The sequence below is a fragment of the Muscardinus avellanarius genome (genome assembly GCF_963383645.1).
Source record: "Muscardinus avellanarius genome assembly, chromosome: 2".
Lineage (NCBI taxonomy): Eukaryota > Metazoa > Chordata > Mammalia > Rodentia > Gliridae > Muscardinus > Muscardinus avellanarius.
This window is the reverse complement of record NC_137787.1, coordinates 14,508,145-14,527,831: the sequence shown is the minus strand read 5'-3', so window position 1 is coordinate 14,527,831 and position 19,687 is coordinate 14,508,145. Positions and strand designations below refer to the sequence as shown.

Genomic DNA, 19,687 nt, shown 5'->3' with positions numbered 1-19,687 from the left:
GAAGGGGGTAAGTGAAGAGATAATGTCTGGACTGGAGTAGTAGCCATTGAGCACTAGAAGTGAATGCAGGAGCAAGGAGAGAGGGAAGCCCAAGCGGGCTGTAGAGCCTTGAGCCTGAATTATGGAGAAGAAATGTTACGATTTCCAGTAATGAGTTTTATTTGGCATTGTTTACTGTGCTGTATAAGTGGATCTAATTATTATTATTAGTCGTAGTAATAGTAGTAATAGCACCACCACCACCACCACCACCACCACCACCACCACCACCACCAACACAACCCACCACCTACAAAGAAATATAGGGCAAAACATTTTTTTGTATGTGGTACTGGGGATGGAACCCAGGGGCATTTTACCTCTAACTGACACTCCCAGCCCTATTTTTTATTCTTAATTTTGAAACAGGGTCTCACTGAGTTGCAAAGGGCCTCACTAAGTAGCTGAGGCTGGGCACAAGCTGTGATCTTCCTGTCTCAACCTCCTGAATGCCGGGATTAAAAGGGTGCGCCACCATGCCTGGCTAGGGCAAACATTTTTGATGTTGGTATTGACAATAATTTTATAAATATGAGCCTCAAAGTGCAGGCAACAAAAGCCCAAATAAACAAGTGAGACAAAATAAACAAGTGAAACTGCATCAAACTAAGAAGTTTCTGGACTGCAACAGAAACAATCATCAAAATGAGAAGACAAAGTATGGACTGCGTGAAAATATTTGTAAACTGGAGGGGGCTGATATCCAAAGCATATAAAAAAGTCACAGAACTCAACAGCAACCACCCCCTAAAAACAATAAAAATCCTTCAAAACCGAGATATAACCCACAAACAACCCCCCCAACCTATAAGAAAACCAAACCCAAACAACCAGATTAAATACTATTTTTAAAAACTATTAAAAACTATTTTTTGTGGAGTCTGCATACTGCTTTCTATAGTGACTGTGCATTCATACCAACAGTGTGCAAGGTGCCCCCTTATCCTCAACCCTCTCATGGTTAGCTTCTTTTTTGAATGAAATCAGTATTTTGAAGAAACATCAGTGATTTTATGTTTGTTGGAGCATTATTCCCAACAGCCAAGATAAGAAAACAGCCTAAGATTCCATCTACAGATGATGGATAAGGAAAATTGAATATGAGAGCAGGTGTGGTGGTGCACATTTGTAATCCCAGCATTTGGGAGGCTGAAACAGGAGGATTGTGGTTCACAGACAGCCTCAGCTACTCAGTGAGGCCATTTGTGACTCAGTGAGACCCTGTTTCAAAATAAAGAATAAAAAAATAGGGCTGGAGATGTAGTTCAGAGGCAGAACGCCCCTGGGTTTAATTCCTATTACCGCAAAAAAAAAAAAAAATAAAGAAAAAAATAATAAAAGCTGGGTGTGGTGGCACACACTTATAATCCCAGCATTTGGGAGGCTGAGACAGGAGGACTGAGGTTCTCAGACAGCCTCAACTACTTAGTGAGGCCCTTTGCAACTCAGTGAGGTCCCGTTTCAAAATAAAGAATAAGAAACAGGGCTGGGGGTATATCTTGGAGGTAGAATAAAGAAATCATTGAATTATCTGTGATAAGAAAAAAAGCTCAGTCAGCTTTCTGACCATTTGTTAGCAGGTAAAAACCAGGTGATTATTAATATCTGGAAGCTGAAGCTGTACAGTATCCAGACTCATTAATATTATTAGGGGATGTGGCCCTTGATGCTTAGATGGGCGATACATCATCATTTACCTGAGGCATGTAACTCTTGAGTTGATTCCGAAGGTGTCAAAGGATCTAGATTAAACATAAATAAGCAAATAGTTCAGATACATTCATGTCCAGATGCATACATATCCATTTACTATATGTAATTTATACTGGAAAATTAAAATATATAAACTATTTGTGAGTCTTTCTGATATTGCCATTTGTAAAGAGTACCTTAGGCTACTTATCTGTTCCCTTAAGGAAGAATGTCTCACAAAGGATTATTTTTATTCTTAGCCTTCTATTTGAGCACCTATTCTTTTTACTCAAAACTCCGCCTGATATAAAATATTTTATTCTCACTGTTTATTAAAAGTACACCTACCAAGAAACTATCAGGCCTTTTTCTGAGCTACTGATGAATAATAAATACTTGGAGTAAAAATGACCCTATAAGGATTTGGTCCCCCTGAATATTTTAACCAGTTTTGTTAGCTAATAATAACCTGCCTTGCTGGGCATGGTGGCGCACGCTTGTAATCCCAGCGCTTGGGAGCCTGAGACAGGAGGATCGCACAGGTTCGAAGCCAGCCTCAGCTACTTAGTGAGGCTCTCAGCAACTTAGACCCTGTTTCCAAATAAAATATAAAATAGATCTGGAAGTATAGCCCAGAGGCAGAAAGCCTCTGGGTTCCATCTCCAGCGTACACACACACACACACACACACACACACACACAATAACCTGCCTTTAATTTATAAAATAAAACACTCAAAATGAAACAAAACCCTCAGAATATTACAGTCTGATCTATTATGCCTTTTCCTCATTTTTCCTTTGTAATGTGCTTCATGTATTAGGAAAAGAATATGTTAATGTGTGTAGATTATATTTAAGATTGCAATGCCAAAACTTTGTAAACCTGAAAACATGAAATTTTAGTGCAAGCTATAAAAGGTAGAGGGAACGCTTTCCATCTTAGTTTCTATTTACATGAACTTCAGAACTGTGTCTTGTGGACTTATTGCTTAGAAGTAAAGCATTTCAAGTTCTGAAATTATTTTAGTACTTTATATCTCCTCATTATTATTATTATTATTGTTATTGTTATTATCATTAGTGCTGGAATTAAACCCAGGGCTTTCTACCTTTGCGCTATACTTCCATCCCTATTTCTTTTTTGAAACTGGGTCTCACTAGGTTGATGATGGTCTCACTACTTTTTGAGGATGTCCTCAGACCTATGATCCTCCTGTCTCAGCCTCTCAAGTACTGAGATTACAAGTGTGTGCCACCATGCCCAGCTATATCTTGATGTATTAGTTTCTGATGCCTAGATGAGTAAGGCTTGTTCGCAACTAATTTTTTTCTGTCATATAAGTATGTATACATACAGCTATACATGTATATGATCAAAATTTTTAGTTTACAAAAGTAATACATGAAAATACTCTTTTTTCCTTTTCTTTATTTTTGTGATGCTGGAGATTGCACTCAGGTGCCTTCTTCCTCCAAGCCACACCTTCCAGCCCTATTTTTAAAAATCCTTCCTTCCTTCCTTCCTTCCTTCCTTCCTTCCTTCCTTCCTTCCTTCTTCCTTCCTTCTTTCTTCCTCCTCCTCCTCCTCCTCCTCCTCCTCCTCCTCCTTTTTCTTCCTTCTTTCTTTCTTTCTTTCTTTCTTTCTTTCTTTCTTTCTTGTCTGGGGATGGAACCCAGGGGCATTCGACCTTTGAGCTACACCCCCTACCCTATGTTGTATTCTTTATTTTGAAAGAGGGTCTCACTAAGGTGCAGAGGGCCCTGGTCTCAGCCTCCCAAATGCTGGGATTACAAGTGTGTTCTATCACACCCGGCTAATTCTTTATCTTGAAACAGGGTCTCACTAAGTTGTGGACAGCCTCACTAAGTAGCTGAGTTTGGCCGTGAACCTGGATCCTCCTGTCTCTGCTTCCCGAGCATCGGGATTACAAGTGTGCATCATCATGCCGGCATAAATGAAAACATTTTCTGCAGACTCCTTCGCTATCATAAGTGTAGTAAACAAAAAGTGAAACTTTCTTCTTACTACTACACCCCATCTTGTCCTCTCTCAGGCCTAGGGGTTCAAGTGCTTATTTTGCATTTTTCCGCCTCTGTACAATTCATTTTGAAGAACTCCATTTTAATATCATTACACATATTAATTGATAATCCTACATCAAGTTTTATTTACAAAGTACAACTTTTTCTCCTTGTTAATCTTATCTCTTAAAACCAACGGGAAGCCGGGCATGGTTGTGTATGCCTTTAATTCCAGCATTTGGGTGGCTGAGACCAGGAAGATCAGAGGTTCAAGACCAACCTCAGGAGCCTGGCAAGACTCTCAGAATTGTAGTGAGACTTTATTTCAAAACAAGAAGAAAAAGTAAAAAGGGCTGGCGGTAGAGTTCAGAGGTCGAATGCTTCTGGGTTCAATCACCAGTACCAGAAAATGACACCAAATCATAACAAAAATCAATAGAAAGCTGTGTTTTGGAGCTAGTAAGGTCAAAGACAGTATTCCTTCAAGTTAACATTCTTTAATTTGCAGTCACCAAGTTTTTCTCTTTAATGAAAGACCATTTATTTGGTTTTTGCTTTAACAAAAATGGAAATAGACAAAATTTGAGGAATACAGCGTTGTATTCCTCAACTACTTGCCAACAGCTTCATTTGCATTTTAATCAGATGACCTGGCTGTAATATCCAAGGTGCAATTTCAGAAAAAAAAAAAACTATGACTGAGGAAACAGTAAAAATAAAATAAAATAAAATAAATAAAAAAATAACACAATAAAAAGAACCAGTGAGAGTGTTCATTTTATAGAAACCGAGGAAGACTCTGGCAATTGTTACCTGGGATGTTTGCTGATCGTATGGGGAGGCACAAAGGAATAAAGTGCTCATGTTGACACACTTCTTGGAGAAAGTCAAATTTATACTGGCATAAGGTCTGAAAAAGAGGCAAAATGATTGACTATTGTTTACACACCGAGAAAATTAATACAAACAAACAAAAGTATCTGCACTTGAATGCTATACCTAGAAAGAAGCAGTTACTTCTGTGTGACCATCTAGTAATTAGGTTTAGAGGACGGTGTCCCCTCTGAAGTGGCACTTGTCAGAGGACTCCCTGTCTTTAAAAACTGTTCAGCCCTTCTCAGACAATGATCCTATCTGTAACCCACATTTGGCTTCTATGAAATAAGACCCTGAGTCACAGTTTTAGTTTCTTGTAGCTCAGGTCATAACATGTTTATTATGGTAAAAATCATGTTGTATCACTTATTCAGAGATCTCTCAAAAGCTACATTCAAAGCCAGGCACAGTGGAGGATGTCTATAATCCTAGCACAGAGGAGGTGGAGACAGGAGAGTTACAGATTGGAGGCCAGATTTAGCAATTTAATGAGATAATGTTACAAGATTAAAACATACAAAGCACTGGGGAATGTAGTTTGGAAATAGAATGCCCCTGGATTCAACTCCTTGTACCAAGAAAACAAAACCAAAAGTCAAAATCAAGAGGACACAAACAACACCAGCACCACCAACACCACCTACACCACCAAAAACCAAAACAAAGCTACAGAAGAATCAGCAACCAAGCAAGATCCAGAGCTAAGGAAGAGAGCGGCCCAGATCATATAAACTTAGAGAGAAATTGCATAACCACATTTTTTTGGAGTACATTGACTACACTTTCTTCCTGTGGTCTGACTTTTCAATCATATTTGAATTTGGACAGTGATACATGGAGTCTAGATAGGGACAAAGTTGACTGAACACATATGTTAAGGACAACTACATGAGTAGGATCAATTCCTACACGCTCATAATGGTTCTATTTATACGCTCATGCATGCTAAGTAACCATTCTTTAACACTAAGTTAGATTGTCATTACTGTATTCACTCACGTTGGCATGCAAAATGAAATAGGTCTCATTCACTCAGGTGTTTGAGAATTATATTTTGTGGCAACATGAATCAGTAATTTCAAATTCTTTAAGGATATTTCAAACAAGGATATTCTACTTAACTTTTTGCACATTAAAGTGAAGAGGTGCATTACTTAAGCTACATCTGCTAATTACTCTTCACTGAGAATTCATTCCGTTTGGTCTTGGGAAAATATAAAGTTTGAGTCTGCTGCAATTATATCTAAATTGATTTTCTGCACATTTTGTGCATTGTAAGTACACAGAAAAGGGATAATCTTTCAAGAAACATTTAAAGAGAGAACTGGATTTTCAAACTCCCTGGCATATAATCATGCCCCTGGTCAGAAGAAAATCTCCACTTGCCAGAAAAATAATGTTTTTAGTATTATTAAATATTAGTTACCTATATATTTTCTGTATCAAACAATAATGTCAGACCAAGGAGAGGCAGCCTTTTTTTCTTTAAAAAAATTTTTTTTATTGGTGCATTGTAGTCATACATCTTAATGGGATACAAGATGGTGGAGGCACACATGCACACATCACCCAATTAGCCCTTATCTAATTCCTGCTCTCTTCCCTCTCCCTCTCTCCCTCTCATGTTTGGCTTAGTGATTGACTATGATATGTTTATTAAAGTACATCATGAGCATAAAGGGCCATATCTACTAAGTATCTTCTAAGTTGTTTTATAGTGGAAGATAAAAGAATGGAGGCAAGCATGGCATGAAAAGCTTACAAATGTCAATACTCACTTCTGTTTTTTTATATCTGTTTTTCCCCCCAATACCTAGACAATTTCCATGGGGGATTCCCTCCTTAACAATGAGTAAAGGCTGGCAGTGAACTATTAATTCAAGTGTCCTATCTCCTCTCTTAAGAGGGGAGCGTGAGACCTGAAGCTGGTTGACCTCAGGCTTCTGACGGGGGACATGGGCGAAGCCTGAGGAATGAAAGATTCTGAAGGGGTTAAAAGAGGAGTTGGTGAAAGGTCAGACTCCCCCAAGACTCCAGGCCGAACTCCAGTCCCTTCCGGAATTCACACCCCGAGGCCCCCCAGTGAAAGAGGGAGCTCATCTTAACCCTTTTACTGAGCCGCTCTGCCCTCCCCTGTATTCGTTTAGTTTGTTAGTTTTCTTTGATGATTGTACCTTAGTGATTTATGGCACTTTCCCTATCCCTAACATTCCTCATGGTATTGCGATGTCTGTTTTTTCCCCATGAGAATGTGATACTTAACCTAACTGGAAAAGGGTATAAAAGACCTAGTTTCAGAGAATAAAATTGTCAGTTGCACAAGAGGCAATTGTCCGGGTCCTTCATTTCAGGTCCCTTCCTCCCAAGTCCCGGAGAGGAATCTCCACAGGCTTCCTACATGGAGCATAAATTGGAGGCACATGGACCCTCCTCTGTGCCCCTTCCTGTGCTCCACAAGTGCTTCAGCCCTTGCTCTTCTCAGTGTGTGGTTTTCTGGCTGTTTCCTCAATTCTATGTCCATTCAATATTCTTCCAACTAATTTCCTTTGCCCAAAGTGGACTTAGTTCCTGTTTGTGACTCAAAAACCCTTAGCTGATACAACTTTTTAAAGCTGCCTTAATTTTTTTTGTGTGTGTGTGGTACTGGGGATGGAACCCAGGGGCCTTCTATTTCCAGGCCACACCTCGAGCCCTATTTTATATTTTATTTGGAAACAGAGTAATTTGCCCTATTTTCTATTCTTCAGTTCCTCTCACAAAGGCCATACAATGGCTCAGTGGTTCTCAACTTGAGAGTTCATAAGATTCACCTGAAAGTCCCATTTCTGGGATTTCTGGATGGGGCATGGTGGCACACACTTGTAATCCTAGTACTTGGGAGGCTGAGACAGAAGGATCGCAGTTTCGTGGACAGCCTCAGCTACTTAGTGACGCCCCTTGTAACTCAGTGAGACCCTGTTTCCAAATAAAGAATAAAAAATTAGGGCTGGAGGTGTAGCTTGAAGGTAGAGTGCCCCTCCTGGGTTCAATCCCTAGTCCTGCAAAGAAAAAAAATACCAACCAACCAGCCAAAATAAACTAAAACCAGATTTCTAAGCTCCTTTTATGGTACCTTGCTGTCTCTAGGATCCACACTCACAGAACAGGGCTCTAGAGTTCGTTCCCCACCTCCCTGGGACGTACCTTTTTCTGAGTAGGGTGTTCAACTCAAATGAGATGTCTATTTTACCCAGGAATCAAGAATTTCCAGGGAAGTAGGACTTCCACTGCTAAAACTAAGAGGGCAAAGTGGACAACAGGCACTGCCCCTGAAAAGAGCCACTCCCCGCACCACCCGTAGGAAATAGAAATGGAATCAGACACTCCCCTCCACTCCTTTATCTTCCATTATGAAAGGGCTTGGAAGAATTACTCAGTAGATGGGTCATTAAAAGGCCGCCTCTCCTTGTTCTGACAATATTGTCTGATACAGAAAATGTACAGGTTACTAATGTTTAAGGCAGCTATACACAGAGGCCATTTTACTTATTTACAGTGCCAAAGTTGATTTAGCCCAGGGTTTCTCACATCTGTGGTTCTTACCTTGAGATCACCAGAGGAAAACATACTGATGTAATTGTTAACCACGCGGAACACAAACCCTCGGTCCATAAACGTGAAGCAGCGCTTTAAAGAAGAGAAGTCTACATTCAAACATTATTTTTTCTTACTTGGAGAATCACCAAAGAGTTTTAGAAAAGATGGTTACATCTATTGAAGCAAAATACATTTAACTGTATATATATATATATATATATATATATATATATATATATATATATATATGCATTTGAAAAATCTGTAAACTGTGTTTCAACAATTCATCCACTTATGACAACCAATTATGATACTAGATAAGTCAGGAAGTCAACGGGCCTGTGTTTCTCAATTGTATTAAACATCACTTGCAATTATGCAATGAAATATTAATGTTTTTTCAAGTATCATATTTTGTCAAGCATTTCAAACAAATTACCATCGTAGCAATAGAGCTTATTTCCAGAGGTCTTAAAATATGGTAGAACCTAGAGTAATATTTTTCTCCTTTCCTTCTTCCCGTTTATCCCCGACTATTCCTTTCTCTTACTGGGAACAGGGGAAAAAATATGAGGCAAAACATCAAAGAAAAAATAAATTTAATATAAAAATAAATATGGTCCATAATTTGGAGTAGTTTAACACATTAGAAAAATCATTTAGGCCTGATTATAGGACACCGAAGAAAACTCAGGCCAATTTTCCATCTGCTTCCATAGTCTCTTAACTTTATATTATCAGTATTTATTTATAAGTTCTCACAGCCACACTGGATGCTCTTGTGTCTAATATAAAGAAGCAAAGGGATGTCATCCAAGTAATAATAGCCAATAGTTGGATGAAAAGAAAACCACTGTTTTTCTAATGAGGAACATTATTTTAAAAATGATATACCATACTTCTGCATGGTAGCTTTTATTTTTAAACTGCACTTACAAAATCTCAATTCAATCTGAATGCCCATAACCCTCCAAAATATAACTAACTTCCATGTATATTCAGGTTTAAAAAGTAGCTGCTTAGTATTTAAGATCTTAGTTTCACTTGTATGATCGGTGTATAATTTTTTTCATCATGTAGAAGAAAGCCTAGAAGAAGCAGAGCAAAGGGATAAGTTCCCTTAAGGCTTCCCCAAACAGGGTATTTGGTACCATTGTTATAGTCATCAAAGACCCAGAACGTCATTCTGAGGGTAGAAATACTTGAGATAATATTGCCACATTGTGATTTTTTCCTTTAAACATTTCATTTTTTTCTCTTGGAAAATATTTAGAAATACTACAATTTGACAATGCTCCCATGGATACTTTTATCTAACCTTGGTGTTTCTTCAATGAGACTCCAAATTGAAAAAAAGAAATATTCAAAAGTATCTGCAGCTGGAAAGGCATATAAACGAAAGCATCCATTTCACCGTGTTAGTTGTGACGCTTTATGATATTGATGTGAATCCGCTAACATTTAGAATATTTCACGTCCATGGTCAAGGGACTTGGATAGGAATGTGTTCTCATCTAACTGTACCTTAAGAAACCTGGCGACACTCTGGTTTGCACTCTTTGTTTCTTCAAGTGCGTCCTTGTATTTCCAAATCACATGGTCAGACAGGACCATCACAAGATTGTCCAATTCGTTTTGGTAAGATTCGGGAAATCTGTGGGCCCGAGAAAGCTAAGGAAAGAATGGATTACTTATGTAAAATGCTAAGCCAGAGGAAAGAAACAGAGACACTTACTATACCTTATAGACCAACAAATAAAAGTACCTCTTTTGAAAATTCAGAAAGCCACAATAAAATAGAAGCCTTTCAAATTTTGAGGTCATTAGCCAAGACTGTTGGTGTATGTTTGTAATTCCAGGACTTGCGAGGCTGAGACAGGAAGATGCCAGGTTTGAGGCCAGCCTCTGCAACTTAGGGAGGACTCCCAGCAACTTTGTGAAACCTTGTTTCAAAATAAAAAATACAAAAGGACTGGGGGTATAGCTCAGAGGTTCAATGTCCTGGGTTCAATCCCCAGCACCAGGGGGGAAATTTTTTTGAGGTCATGATTTTCATCATTTTAAAATTTCCTTTCTATATTAGCCAATAAAGTTCTACTTTTTCATTAAAATGCCAATTATAAAACATGTTAATTGTGAACTATTCAAACCCTATAGAAATGTACAAAGCAAAATGTGAGCCTTTTAAAGTGATTTTTCACATCTTTATTGCCTTCTCTTGCCTTCCAGGAAATAATACTATTAAAAAAATTTAATGAATATTATTCTAACATGTTTTCAGACAGACAGTTCCATTAACTTAATTTTAAATTTTAAACAAATTTTTTAAACTAGAAGTCACCTTAATAAGCAACTATAAGATTCAAGAGTAAATTATTTGATGATTATAGATATTGGTTTGAGAGTTTTGCTAATGAGTGATGGGCTCTAGCCAGTCTTAACTCTGTGGTCCCAGGATTTGTCTCAGGTAAGAGGCATCGTGGGACCACACAGGTTAAGATGCTTGTGACACCAGAAACTGAGGGCTTCAAGGCTGGGAAGGCCCTCAGTTTTAAAAGTTTGTCCTCAAAAGTAGTCCCAGACACACTTTTTACTATAGATAGACATATAACTTACAATTAAACTCAAGCACACATTCTGAATTGTAAGCACCCAGCCTTCCATGTTATAAAAATAAAAATCATGAAAACTGAAGTTATAGGAGTTGCCCCAGATCCAGATATTATCATGGAACCCTGGAGCTGAAACGAACAGGCATTTACTACTTTTTTTTCTGAGCCAATTTACCAGTATAACCGGGACCATTTAAATGAAAGACCCAAATGTTTATTTTTCTTCTTCTGTTCTGGCTCTATTTTCTATTCCAGCTCCTACAAGCTGTCCCCAACGTGAGGATGGATAATGATGCTCCCCAGACCCAAGCTCCGCTGCTTACAAAGGCTGGAGACCTGGGACTTGCAGGCATCCCAGCTAGACCTACATGTGCATATTTCCTGGCTGTTTATTCCTGTAAACTGTAACATTTCTGTAGGACAGCAAAGGCAGAAGAACTGTCTTCTTGGTTTGGGTCAAACTGTGATGAATTTTCCCTCTTCACAGTGTTTTTCTTTATTCCTGATATGGATGGCTGACCGAAGCCAGTTAGTTGGGACCCCGACAGCCTGGAGGCTGGGTTTCCATAACACCAGGGTGCCACTTATTTTGAGGTATTTTGAGAACTTCATGGTTACTTTTTGTATTTAAAATTCATTATTGAAAAAACATACCCTAATCTAGTTAACTGCACACATCATCTTTGTCTCTTCTATGTATCTTGGGTGAAGGATAAACAATTTGCCTCCAAGAAGAGCGACAGTCACTTTTTTTTTTTTTTTTTTTTTTTTTTTTGCAGTACTGGGGATGGAACCCAGGGGCATTCTACCTCCTAGCTACACCCCCAGCCCTATTTTTTTTATTTTTTTTAAATTTTATTTATATGTGGAACATATTGAAAATGGTATACATTTAGACTGTGCTTGGTGCCCTCTCTCTCCCCATTCCCCTTCCCCTATCCCAACAATGAGTGCCCAGGTTAACCATGCTATATTCATAATTTTACACATATTCGGATGTAGCTCCTCCATTAATCAACCTCAGCCTTCTTCCTCTCCTACCCTTCCATTCTAGCTTTGCTGAGGTTTCCTCTCCATTATCTGGAGTCCCTCTGGTATCCCCAGTGATCCCTAGTTTGGGCAGATTAGAGAAAACATATGTCCCTTCTCTTTCTGTGCTTGGCTGATCTCACTTAACATAATGCTCTCCAGATCTTTTCATCTTCTTGCGAATGGCATGATTTTGTTCTTTATAGCTGAAAAGAATTCCATTGTGTGTATTTCCCATAATTTTGCAATCCATTCATCTGTTGATGGAGACCTAGTTTTATTTTTTATTTTGAAACAGCGTCTCACTGAGTTGCAAAGGGCCTCGCTAAGTAGCTAAGGCTGGCCGTGAACCGCAATCCTCCTGTCTCAGCCTCCCAAATGCTGGGATTACAAGCTTGTGCACCATCACGCCTGGCTGCTGACAGCCACTTTTTAAGTAATCAAGGCACATTCGTAGTTTCCTCTTTGCATTCTGTTAGTCTCTGAGATCCATGCAGCGCATCAATGCCAGACATGTTTTCCACCTGGGTGTGTGTTACTGAGGGAGTCAAGAACGGACTGCAGAAGAAGGAGGCGAGGCGTGCAGGTCGCCGTCGAGGAGGCCAACTGCATGAGAGAAGCTGCAGCTAATCCCTCTAGCCTCCCTCTTCTGACTTTCTTTGCATAGAAAGAGGCCCATGGCGCCCGCAGACGAGCTGACTCATGGATATGCGCAGTGCGCCACACAAACTGTGGTCTGTGGAAGCTGTGATGTGCAGAGCTCAAGTGTTGCTACAAGACAGAATCCACTAGAAGAATGTAAAAAGCTGCCATAGTTTGGGGTCCACTCAAACATTCATCCCAAAGCCACACTCTCCCCTTGGTTGCTCAGGGTCTCCCCAGGCTGGGCCCATTCAGTGACTGGGCTTGCAGAGATGCTAGAGCCAGACTCTGTGCCAGCACAGGGCTCCTATCAGAAGCATTCTTGTTCTCAGACTTGGCCCAGCTCGAGTGTTTTCATGGCAAATGTCCTTCTCTCCATTCTTCTTCCTTTTCTATTTTTTTCTCACAGGTATCAGACCTTCCTATTTCTTTTCCTTTCCTTTTTGTCCCTTATAGAGATTCTCCTCCATAAGTCTTCTTTTTCTATTTTTCCTGACATCTACTTCTGAATAGGCCTCTACTAACGCAGAATCTTGTCACCTACTTAAGAAACAACATACAGTGCTAAGGTGGGCATGCCCTTAATCTCAGTACTTAGGAGACTGAGACAGGAGGACCACAGTTTCAAGGTCAGCCTCAATAAAGGGAGACCCTGAGCCTCAAATTAGTGAGATTCTGTTTCAAAATTAAAAAAAAAATAGGTCTGGGGTGTAGCTCAGAGGCAGTGTAATCTTTGGGTAACATTACATTGCTATTTTCTCTTTGACCTTACCTGTATTTTATTTGTGTCAATCAAGTGCTGTGCCATTGATTTTAGGATAATGGCAAAGAAGAACCAGGAATGCTGTTAGGAAAAAGAGAAGACAAGAAGGAATTTATTATCCTGTGGTAAAGTGATGATGATTGCATTTTTCATGATTTTAAACGATATCACTTAAAACTAAATGAGTCAGGGCAATAATATCTTCTCCGTTAGGTTGGGACGATCACTATCAAAGTTATAATGGTAAAAGTGCATGCCAGACATTTCAGTTTCTCAGTCATCCCCCCAAAATGTTTAAATTGAAACAAGTCACCAGTTTACTCAAAATGCCTGGCAATCAATTGTTTGATGGCATATTTATTCATAGGACATTATATTTGCTTCCCTTAGTTAGCAAAACTAAAACTAGAACTTTTTATAGCAGTTCCATCCCTAAAATTTTCAAAGTTGTAGGTGAGAGTAAAAGGTCATGTGTTTAAGTATCTAGAAGACAATCTGATAAAATGTTCGTATAACCTCCTGACACTTTGGAAAGCTATACCAGTTTGGGGGGCCCGGTGAAGCAGGGCTGGCCGCTCCATCTGTTCTCATCCTGGGCTCCGTCCAGCACACCGAGGGGCCTGGTCACTTGTGCCACTGTCCAGCCTGCACACCAAGAGCGGCCACAAGCCTGCTCCTTTCTTGCCACAAACAGCTCCTCCCTGGGGTCCATGATTGCCCTTGGCAACAGGGCCACCAAGGGCTGCCCCCTGGTGGAGGCCCTTGGGAAAGAAAGGGGCTCTGGAATGGGCCCACAGGCTCTGGAGGTACAGGTTGCTGGGTCTTCACAGTGCTAGAAGGACGGTGGGGACTCTTGCGGATTGAACCCAGGTATATTCTACCTCCAAGCTACACCTCCAGTCTTTTTTTTTTTAATATTTTTGATTTGGAAACAGAGTCTCACTCAGTTGCTGAGAGCCCTGCTAAGTTGTTGAGGCTAACTTCAAAACTGTGATCCTCCTGTCTCAGCTTCTCAAGCATGTGCTATCAAGCTCAGCCTCTTAGATACTCTTATAATTTGGTGTCCAGGATGGGGGCATCTGGAGGACATGAGAGCATGTTCCAGGGTACGGCTCCTATTCTTGGGCCTAAAGGGATATTTATTCCATATGCAAAGTTTCATTTGATATACTTATCCATATGCAAAGCTTCAGTAAACTGCCAGATTCTCTTTCCACCCCCCCCCCACACACAAATTATGAGTTGGACATGGTGGCACATGCTTGTTATCCAGTACTTGGGAGGCTGAGACAGGAGGGTCACAGCTTCACGGCTAGCATCAGCAACTTGGTGAGACCTTGTTCCAAAATTAAAAAAAAATAGGACTGGAGTATAATTAAGAGGTAGAATGTTCCTGGGTTTAATCCCCAATACCCTACCTACCTACACACACACACACACACACACACACACACACACACACACACACACTCTTCTGAATTTCCTGTTAACCATTCTTTTGTTTTACTTCATAATTGATATATTGAAGAGCAATTTGTTTTTGCCTTTGCCCGTGCTTTCTCTATTTGAAGCTATGTAGTCTGTGATTGCCATTTTCATTTAAGAAACTCTGTCCGACATTAATTTATGTAGAGCATGTGTCAGAGCCAGGTGTCCCACGTTGTCCCACATCACATACATGATCGCCATATTTCTAGCTCTGTCAATGGACATTTGAGTTCTGGCCACTTGGAGGGTGATAGGACACTGTGATGAATTTTTTGGGTACACAGCCCGAATTCCTGAGGATTGCCTGAGATGAGGAGAAGGGGTTGATGAATTAAAGAGGTGCCTCAGATCCAATGAAGGAATCACTTCATAGTGAAAAGAAATGGAAATGGCTACTTGATAGTGAAGGTAAAAATTCATGTTGTGCCGGGCGTGGTGGCGCACGCTTGCAATACCAGCATTCAGGAGGCTAAGACTGGAGGATCGTGGTTCACGGACAGCCTCAGCTACTTAGTGAGGCCTCCGCAACTTAGTGAGACTCTGTTTCAAAATAAAGAATAAAAAATAGGGCAGGGGGTGTAGCTTGGAGGTCGAATGCCCCTGGGTTTCATCTTCAGTTCCGCAAGAAAAAAAAAATTCATGTTGTGAGGAATGTTTGATGAATCCAAGGAACACGAACTCCCTTCTCCTATCTTGTCCATGATGGTATTTTTATACTTTTATTAATGCATTATGAGATTCAAAAATGATACAAACACACCTGCACACAACACTCGGTATATTTTTCTTCATACTCCACCCTCGGGCTCCCCCTTCCTCTCTCCTCATACATGTTAGTGTATGAGGTAGTGACACCTTCATATACAAACGTGACCTATTTAAACTGTTCCCCTCCTCAACCCTGGCTTTTCCTCTTCCCCATGCCCTTCAACTATTCTACTGGTTTCTCTCAAAATTTGACTGAGGTCCCTTTTGCTTGTTGTTTTTGTTCTAGCTCCCCACAGATGAGAGAACAAATATAACCTGAAACTGGCTGAACTTGCCTGGCAAGTTCTCTAGTTCCATCCATTTTCCTAAAAACGACAGAATTTTGTTGTTCTTTATGGCTGAATAAAATTCCATTGTGTGCATATACCACACTTTTGTAATCCATTCACCTGTTGAAAGACATTGAAGTTGGTTCCATAAAATGGCTACTGTGAAATCCGCTGCTGTATACATGGTCATGCATGGATCACTGTAATATTTCTCAGTATCTGGAAAGATACGGAGGAGTGGTCTAACTGGGGCACATGGTAGTTTCATTTCTCCTCTTCTGAAGGACCTCCCTACTGATTTCCACAGAGCTTGTGCTAATTTTCAATTCTACCAACAGTGTATATGGGTTCCTATTTCCCCACGTCCTCACTGACATCTATTAATGTTTGTATTCTAGATGACTGCCATTATATCAGGAGTTAATTTGTATTTCCCAAACTGATAATTGTTGAAAAATTTTTTGAATATTTGTTGGCCATTTGCACGTCTTATTCAGAGAAGTATCTGTTTAGTTCAATAGCCCATTTTTTTAAAAATTGTTTTTGGAAGGTGGTTAAGTTTTTTTGAATTCTTTATATATTCTTCATATTTGCCCTCTCTCATAGAAGTAGCTGGCAGAGATGTTCTATTCTGCAAGCTCTTTCTTCAGATTCCTGGTTTTATCCTTTGCTGCACCGAAACTTTTTAATTTGGTGTCATCCCATTTATTGATTTTCAATTTTATTTCCTGAGCTTTTGGCAGTATTCTTAGCCACCATGCCAAATGTTCCAACATTTGTCTCTGAATTTACAGACTCCTACCATTCTGGCAAAGGCCGGCAAACATGCCCATATGTCCGTAGCTTTTCTGACCTCATCTTACCTCTCTATTTATTTTTCACCGGGCTCCTAGACTCACAGGCTGTGCTGACGCCTTATCACTTAACGAAAGTCTTCCCTTCTACCTTCAGTGCTTTTCTCTAATATCCCTGTGACCAGCTCCCTCGACTTCTTCATACTTTCTGCCCGACCACTGTCTTCTCCATGAGTTCCACCCTGCCACCCTCGCTGAGACGTTGACCTCACTCCGTTCCTAAGCACCCCTCGTCCCTCCTACCTGCTCTACATTGTTTTCCAATCTTGCGTCTCCCCTACTAACATACAATGGGTTGTACTGTTAAGTTCTATCTCTAGTTTGTTTTCATCCCCCAGTAAAACGCAAGTCCTCCAGGGGCAGGCAGTTTTATTTTCTTCTCTGATATATCCCAAAGTGTGTAGGAGTGGGCCTGTTGCAGGAGAGGCCCTGGGAATATATTTGGAAAATAAATGGAATGATTATACACACAACACTAATTCAAATGAATAAATCACTTGACTCAGAGTAATTTGATGTTAGTGAACTCATATTGATGCTTATTGATCCTGGCTTCTCTTTCTAGCTATTTACCATTTGATTGCTTATCTATCAAGTCACAATATATATTTAGATTTAGTTTGGGCCTAAATTCATGAGTCCACAGTAATTTAGAATTATGGTTTTATAAGCTTCTCACCATGTCTGCTTTATGCGCTTACATGTGTTTCTCCTTCTTTCCTTCTGTCCTTTTTTCCTTCCTTCCTTCCTTCCTTCTTTCCTTCCTCCCTCCATTCCTTCCTTCTTCCTTTTTCCTTTTCCCCCTTTTTTATGGTACTTGGAATTGAATCTAAGGATACTCTACTTCTGAGTTACACCCTAGCCCTTTTTATTTTTTGTTTGGAAAAGGAATCTGAGCAGGTTTCTGAAAGTCTTACTCTGTTGCTGTGACTGGCCTTGAATCGGGGTAAGCCTCCCAAGCCCTGGAATTACAGGCATGTGCCACCACACCTGGCTATGTTTCAACTTCTGAGTCCTAAAAGTGGCTATTGGTCCCCTCTCCCTCTTTTGTCAGTACATACAATATAATTATTCCTTTCCTTGATTCATTCAACATCACTGATCTTTTCCTTGGTTTTTTTTTTGTGGCTAAAAACCCCAGAAAGCTTTATTTGTGCTACACTTAGCATTTTTTAATGCTTTAGATCATTGTTAATGGACATTCATTCTGTCTTTAATCCAAAGCACTTAATTCAGTTCTAATAAGCTTTTTTCTATGTTCTCCTGACATATATTTCCTTTGCTTAATTAATACTACAGTTTCAATGTGAAGCCTATTTCAGAAACTAGAAGGGAAATGATCTATAAGTCCTATTGCCTTCCAAGAGGGAAAGAGACCCATCCCTGGTATGAAGAATTAGTCTATTGTCTTTAAATTATTTACCTTTAGGACATGCTTTACTGTTGTTGTGTCGTTTGATTTCAAAAGTCCAGTCACATTTTTAGCCAGTTCTTCATGGATCGTTCTCTCCTTATATGCCCTGGTCTTGAACACAAACTGAAGAAATTCCAAGAAGTGGAACACAGTTAGTTAACTTGAAAAACAAAGCTTCAAGAGTTATGCCACATGAGTAACTCATTGCTCAAATTTATCTGCTCATGCCAGAGTTTGTCATGGAATAAATGAAGGTCCGATGGTAAGAGTGGTACACACCTGTTCCTATTTGCACAAGTACGGCCTGGCTTGCCTATGCTCTCCTTGAAACTTTTTGTAGAAACAGAGAGAAAGAGCCAGAGAGCCATTTAGCAGGTTCAAGGAAACACGAAGGGCTTTGATCCACCTACTTAGGGACACATTCCCCTTCTCCTTCCTTCCACTGGTAACAGGTGGCATGGTGGCAACTCTTCATCCTGAAAGGGTGGAACACCCACTCAAATAGCCAAGTGGGGAAGCGGGTGCCTTCCAGAGGCCAGTAGGTGGGCTCCCCACAAGCCCAGGTTCTGCCGTCCCATGCTGAGACACAGCCATCAAGAGGGTCAGAAACGTTGGCCGTCAGTAAGATGACAACGCTGCTTAAAAAGGATTTGGTTTGGGCTAATTTTCAGCATTTTTCATCTCTTAAGAACATTCATATTCACTTAATGCATACATATAATTCAAATACAAAATGCTTATTACTGAATTATAATATTTTACTTATGAGTGGGGTCTAACTCAAGGAAGGGCATTTTCATAATATTCATTTTTCATAATGTACAATGGAGAGGGAAGGTGGATAAGAGACTGGCTCAAAGCAGAGGCACATTCGTTTCTGGATCTATAACCATTTCTTTGAACTTTGCAGACATTAGCCCCCTGCCGAGGCTGAGTTTTGCAAACTCATTTCGAAGGAGAAAGACAAAGCTAAAGGCCATAGAGAACTAGCTAAAACTAAGAAAAATGCAAGTCTTCTCTTAGGAACTGTGCCTCACACGAGGGCTCATCATCACCAACTATCTGCTCCTGCACACAGTTAACTACCCAGAAGGCATTTCGGCTGGAGCAGAAATATTCCTATTTGAACATCTTGACTGCTTAGACCTATCAGTGCCACAAATCACTGAAAACCGTGGCATTTAATTGAAGTGACTTTGGATACATCTTTGCAAAAGACACGGTGTTTGTATACAGTTTGGGTACTGGAGATGGAGTGAGTTAGCAGCACTTAGCACCACTGAACTTGAAATGGTGTTTTGGTTATTTCTGAAGAAATATAAATTATAATGGATATTTTATCTTTCAAGGATATCCACGTTCATATTGGAACCAGCCTGTCACTTTTCACTGTAACCCAAGGTGTGGGACTTAGAAGCTCTACCTAAGTGTTAAAAATAATTGTTTCCAGTTAGATAAAAAACAATTCAGTCTCTGGTCCAGGTCAGGCTGTTCAGCTATGTGGTATGACAGGAGTGCAGACTCAGAATCATAGATCTGGATGTTCATTGGTCTATCTCATCTTATGTCACAGGCAAGAACACAGGTTTGGTGAAGCTGGCTGTTCAGGTTAACTGTTTAGCCTAAGATAGATCTAATCTC

At 40.0% G+C, this 19,687-nt stretch overlaps 1 protein-coding gene across 4 annotated transcripts in view; it reads right to left on the bottom strand.

Moving 5' to 3' along the window:
• DOCK10 (dedicator of cytokinesis 10) overlaps positions 1 to 19,687 on the bottom strand; it is a gene marked incomplete at both ends in the record, with an annotated part of 282,115 nt that overhangs the window by 44,205 nt on the left and 218,223 nt on the right. For all 4 annotated transcript variants that reach the window (XM_080719857.1, XM_080719855.1, XM_080719856.1 and 1 more), the window contains 6 exons: positions 1,737 to 1,781; positions 4,569 to 4,665; positions 8,214 to 8,297; positions 9,732 to 9,878; positions 13,263 to 13,334; positions 18,056 to 18,169. In XM_080719857.1, coding sequence (XP_080575983.1) covers positions 1,737 to 1,781; positions 4,569 to 4,665; positions 8,214 to 8,297; positions 9,732 to 9,878; positions 13,263 to 13,334; positions 18,056 to 18,169 — 559 coding nt within the window. The remainder of the gene's footprint in view (positions 1 to 1,736; positions 1,782 to 4,568; positions 4,666 to 8,213; positions 8,298 to 9,731; positions 9,879 to 13,262; positions 13,335 to 18,055; positions 18,170 to 19,687) is intronic.